General features: G+C 43.1%; 1 protein-coding gene across 1 annotated transcript; it reads right to left on the bottom strand.

Moving 5' to 3' along the window:
* Nucleotides 1–126: 126 nt before the first annotated feature.
* ptger4c (prostaglandin E receptor 4 (subtype EP4) c) lies at nucleotides 127–3,712 on the bottom strand. The gene is made up of 2 exons (XM_042498093.2): nucleotides 1,972–3,712; nucleotides 127–1,843 (listed from the first exon to the last, which is right to left on the bottom strand). Exons 1-2 carry the CDS (start codon nucleotides 2,827–2,829, stop codon nucleotides 1,244–1,246), a joined length of 1,458 nt encoding a protein of 485 aa, XP_042354027.2. The 5' UTR covers nucleotides 2,830–3,712; the 3' UTR covers nucleotides 127–1,243.
* Nucleotides 3,713–5,836: the final 2,124 nt, after the last annotated feature.

The raw sequence follows: 5,836 nt of genomic DNA, 5'->3' as shown, positions 1-5,836 counted from the left end.
CATCTTACTATCACTGTTTACTTCATCCATTTGGCTGCATGAAAATGACTTTTCTTCAAGTGACCTTTCTAATAATTTTTGCTGTGAGGCGGATCAACAGCACTACCTTCCACCAGTTCATTTTGATGGGAACTTTTTATGTTGTAGAGCCACCTACTGGTCTAAAAGAAACAGTAAAATGTGAACCTGTTGTCCCCAGTTTGAACTGAGAGAAGTGTAGGTCTTCTGCCACCTGTCTGTTCAACTGAGAATGTTTTCAAAATAATTTCTTTAAACCAGCAGAACTCAGCAGTGCGCTGTCTTCAGCTGTCTTTTTATTTCTCTGCGCAGACACATCCAACAAACACCATGGATCATACAGCTCACAGCAACAGTATTTTTTCTTCTTGGAAAAAAAGGTGCTCATGTCGGCAGTTATCAAAACATTAAATGCAGTTACGGAATATAAAACAAGGTTTGAGGGGTCTACATTCAGTTTTCCCTGCAGCATGCATCACAGGCACAAAGTATGTTAGCAGCATTTCGAAAATAATGAAAACAAAAGTAACAACACGTTATGAATAAACAAATAACACATATAGATTCATACAGCTGATCAAACTCTCAGAGTGTCACATCTTTTTTTGTACCCACAGGGTATGATTATAAATATAAATGTTTTCATTTCCATTTTTTTGGAAATTGTCACAGTTGTGTGCTTTCAGCAGAAGTCTTACTTAGAGGGCAAATTAGATTCTAGTAAAATTGTACCTAATGGTCTAGTTCAAACTGCTTGGAAAAACAGCAGTTTTTATACCAGCACTCTCTGTGATCCTCTGCCCCTGCACTGCACACACTATTATACTCACAGTTTAAAACTGCAGGTTAGCACTGTGTGTTTTTATAGACCTCACCTAAATAGAGACATATTTGATATGAAAAGATGTTTGAAATGCACATCGCTTTGTGTCCTCAGATGGCTCAATTAACCTTAAATAAAGCCTAAATAAAACGCAGAGACATTTATGCAGCAAGTTAATTCATATAAGAGAGATTTATGACCATGTGCTGATGTTGAGATCAGTTCAGTCCCATTTAGCTGCTAAGTGCTATTTCAAGTGTTTCGTTCATATAATCAGATGTGGCTCTTTGGTTGTTCAAAACCATCAAAAGTATCTCTTAATGAATACATGGTGGCCGCATGCAGGACAGATGAAGCACTTTGAAACATTTATATAAACTAATATTGGCAGTTAAATGTTCATCAAAGGCATTTCACTGACTGACATGAACTCGGTGTGCTGAACGTGCACGTGACAATGTCCACTTTCCTAACATGCGCAGAGAGAAGCGGCGTTGCGCTGCGTCCTGGAGGCGACTTGGCCGCCGCCTCCTGTTTGGATCCGGCTGCTGCTGCTTCCACCTCACACCCGAGGATCGCGGTCGATTCTACGCTAAACGGGTGAAAGCTGACCTGCGCGGTGTCGTACTCCCACGCTTGCCTCATAGCAAAGTCTGTAAAGGATTTGTTCTTGATGGACACCCGGTTTTCCGCCTCGTTCCTGTAGCTGGCTGTGCGTAATGACGCGTAACTGGTATCATTGCTGTTTAAAGACGGAGGGGAGTGTTGGTCTTCTACCCAGCCCATGTGGTCACCGCGACCGTCTTTAACACGAGCAGCTGTCCTCTTCAGCTTCTCGCAGCCCTTTAGCAGCAGGTTCTTCCGGCATAAAATGTACACCCACGGGTCCAGTATGGGGTTGAATGAGGCGAAGCGGATCGCCAACAGGTCGCTCCGATAGTCCGGCTTTCCTCCAGCTGTGATATAAGCAGGGCCGTAGAGCTGGTTCACAAAGATTCGCACCTGTCAGATAAACACGGACAGAATATGTATAAAGATTAGTTTTAATGCCAACGGAGTAATAAATGTACTTTGTCGTGCGTAAATATTGTAATAATTATTGACAGAGGTATAAAACCACCTGTTCTTACCACCAAAGGAATGGAGCAGACCAGGAAGACGATGGTCATGAAGATCAGAAGCCAGAACATTTGAATCTCAGCCGCTGATGTGACGGACGGCAGCCGGGGGAAGCGGCGCCGCGATCCTCCCAGCTCACCCTCCGTCCTGACAATCCCCGTCCTCTTGTTCATCCCCACCAACGACCGGCACACCGCCAAATTACACAGAACTGTCACTGCGATCAGCACCAGCATCACGCCGCCGTACAGGAAGGAGTAGCACGCTCCGAGTGCATCCATCGCCCTCCAGTCCAGAAAGCACCAAGTCCCGGGAGAATACCTGACGTGCTGCCCAAAGCCAAAGCTGGGCATAATGCACAGCACAATGTTTGCCAGATAAGTGACCAGGAGCGCAAAGCGCGCCATTGTTCGGTCTATGTTCTGGGAGTAGAAATACGCGTGGTTTATGGCCAAGTATCGCTCCACGGCCATGGCGCACAGGATGGACATCCCTGCAGAGCCGAAGAAGAGCATGGAGAAGGAGAAAAAGTGGCAGAGCAGCACTCCTCCCGGCCACCGGTTGGCCACATATGTGGCGATCACCACTGGGCTGGTGAAGCAAGTCCCCAACAGATCCGTGATGGCCATCCCGCACACCAGAGTGTAGAAAGTGGTTTCCTTCTGCTCCTTTTTGGAGATACACAGCACAACTATGGCGATGAGGTTCCCCAGGACTCCCACAGCGAACATCGTGGCTGAAGTGACTAGAGACTTGGACTCGAGTTGGAGCGCAGGAAACGCACTTTGGTTTTTGCTGAGAGAGAGAAGCGGCAGCGCCTCAGAAACATTCGTGTCCAGATCTCCAAACGCAAGAGTGTCGTTGATCATTATTGAAGCCAATGCACATGAGTTTAAGTGCAAAAACGTTCTGCAGTGTTTAGAAAACTTGCTCAAAAAATATACTCAAAATGAATTATCTTTAACTGCACAGTTACATCCTGAAATATCCTGTTTCTGGTGGAGTATAGACTCTACACCGAAGTGATTCTGGTGTTTAGTTTCCAGCTGTGTTTGTCTCTGATGCGCCCACATGAAGGTGTGCCTGGCCGTGTTTACACCGCTCGGTGCTGCGGGTATTTAAGCCGTGTGCTGATGTCAGGGGAGTGACGTGCGGGCTGCGAGCGCAGCGACCCAGGTTTCCCAGGATCATATTTCTGCAGCCAAAGAATCAATATTCAATACTTTTCTTCATTTTCCTTTTATCAGCCTCAGAGATAAAATGTCAACAATTGAAACAGCACAAACAATTGAAAAACTGCTTCTATAAAAGTCAAACTGCATACATTTGCCTTGTCTGATCATAAAAACTACAAGATATATTCTGTATTGCGCTCAATGTGGAGGTTCCTCACGCCCAATTGAAATAATGCAACACGCTCATGATGGTATTACGAGAATGCACATTATTCTAACATGTGATTCAACAGGCTGGAAGGGTTAGTAAGAAAATTTTAGCTGCGGTCCAGAAATATAAATAATATTATAAATCCCAGTTTCAGCACCAAGGTCAGCGCAACAAAACAATCAGCACCACCAAGATAGACAGTCATGACGCTGCACGCAGCATTTTACCCTTGATTAAGTGCGCCTAATTAAATTACAATCGATGGCACAAAAATTTGCTAGCGTATGATCAATTCAATTTACCAAATTCTTCATTAAAAGTGTTTTGGTATCATCCAAACCAGAAAAAAACATAACCTGTTTCCAATACAACACCAAATATATTTCTAGTCTGATTTCCTGTTGGTATAATCTTTCATGATGAGAATAAGAGCTCACACATTGCTGGGAAAAGGCGTCTTCTACACATCAATCACATCGGCCATAAAGCTCCACATGCCTCTTAAGCAGAAGAGGCACGTGGGGACAAACTGTCAGTGTCACAATATATGGCTCTATAGCCTCTCCTCTTCATCTTTGGACTGGTTTTGACCTCTGGATATTGACACATGCATGCATCCCTAAAAGGAAAAAATATCAAGAATGATTTCTGCGAGATTCTTTTATTTTATGTCATTTTGTGAGGCTGTTTAAAATATATCTGTTATGACAGTAAAGCAGAGCACAATGACAGTTTGATGTTGAAGGCTCCTTTTGAAAGAGTCCGTTGAGTCTCTTGTTGCTTTGTCTTTTTTGAAACATCCTCCCGCTGATCAAAAACACTGACAGCCCAAATACGCTGCAACTTCCAGTGAGGACAAAATACCACAGATGTACCAATTGTGTTGAGCCATGCTTTCTTTTTTATTGTTTGATGTTTTTGGAAGTTTTTCCAACAATCAATCTGAACTGCAGGTGTTAAAAGGGAGGGTTGTGCTGTGGAGGCTTGATTTAATCTGAATCTATGGCTCCCTCTCACTCCTTCCCAATTCTGTAGATTTTTCCTTCCCTTATCTTTTTCATTTTCTTTAGAGTCTATTAATAAATAATATTTTATAAATATCCCTATGGCTAATAGAATGAATAATAATTTCGTGAGTAATCATGATTAATAATTTAGCAATTCTCATATGAAGCTGCACTGCATAATAGAGTCTCATCTTCTTTTTTTAAACTCGTAATATCTGACAAAACCCACTTACTTGGCCTCCTGAGCCTCACACTGGCCTGCAGGGCTTCATCCCAGTGCTGAATGTTAACCTGCGCTAATTACGCACAGATTGAAAGTGCGAAGTAATGTGAAATACACCTCAAATTCACTGCGTGAGCTGTGAAACTCTGGCCTTAGGTGTCTATTTAGCGCCTCTTTTGCCTTCCTTATTTATTAGCTGTGAGTCATCTCACTGAGGCACGCCGGTAAGTTCTGGTAAATCTAACCATTTAGGCTACATCACAGATATGGGCCTACTTTTTAACCAAATGTTCGTGTGGACACCTTTGCATTATGAACCGGATTCCGAGATCATGGCAGAAAAAGCATCAGCTTTGTAGATGGTTGCCTTATTTTGACAAGCATTTTGTCACTGAGTAGCAACATGACACAGTTTACAGATGCGGGTAATTACGGACTTTGTCAGCAGGCATGTATACAAAAATTTCTGCCTTTGTTGTCATTGCTGCAGTTCCTGCTGACCCCTGACCCTGTCACATGACCCCACCGTTCGTGTGCATATTGCATTTTACAGATGCATGATGTTTATTTCTGAGGACGTGCAGAACCAACACTCCAAACGATGCGGGATACCAGAGGCAGTCATCGGTAGGGAACATAGTTAACGGCAAGTATATCTCCGGCTTTATACCACACACACACACACACACACACACACACACATTGACCTAATGCATCCACATGACGTATTTTATGTCTTCAGCAGAGTTACGCTGGCTCTTGGAGCTGTTGCTCGAACTGCAGTCTGTAATTCCGCATTTTCGCATCGCTTGCCAACAACACTGCCAACACCACGTACAATAAGAGCATATAGCTGATCAGGATATAGACCCGTGCTTCTCTCTCTCTAATGGCAGAATTCAGCAGTGCTTATGAGATATGAATCAAGACTGTGTTACTGCACTGTCTATTTCTCTCCTAAAAAGGTACAAAAGGATTCCCACACACTGTCTAACTTGCAATATATATATCTATATATGCAACTTTTTGCTGTAGTAGCTACCTTGTAGGGTTTTTTGAAAATCTTTTGAGCGAAAGGCAATTCCACAGTCTTTATTTTTTTTCCTCTGGTCATGTTGCACCAATTTCAAAAGTATTTGTGTCTTTCTACTACATAGATGGCCTACTGCGATGTGAGGAGTGAAGTACTTCTTTAACCATCCCAGCTAAATGCCTATTAGCCTCAACCCTTACCCAAATCTGAAACTTATTCTAACCTCA

The sequence above is a fragment of the Plectropomus leopardus genome, chromosome 12 (genome assembly GCF_026936395.1).
Source record: "Plectropomus leopardus strain MGB_pleo_1.0 chromosome 12, ASM2693639v1, whole genome shotgun sequence".
In the NCBI taxonomy this organism is placed as follows: domain Eukaryota; kingdom Metazoa; phylum Chordata; class Actinopteri; order Perciformes; family Serranidae; genus Plectropomus; species Plectropomus leopardus.
The sequence above is the reverse complement of the archived record's forward strand: the minus strand, read 5'-3'. Positions and strand labels throughout refer to the sequence as shown.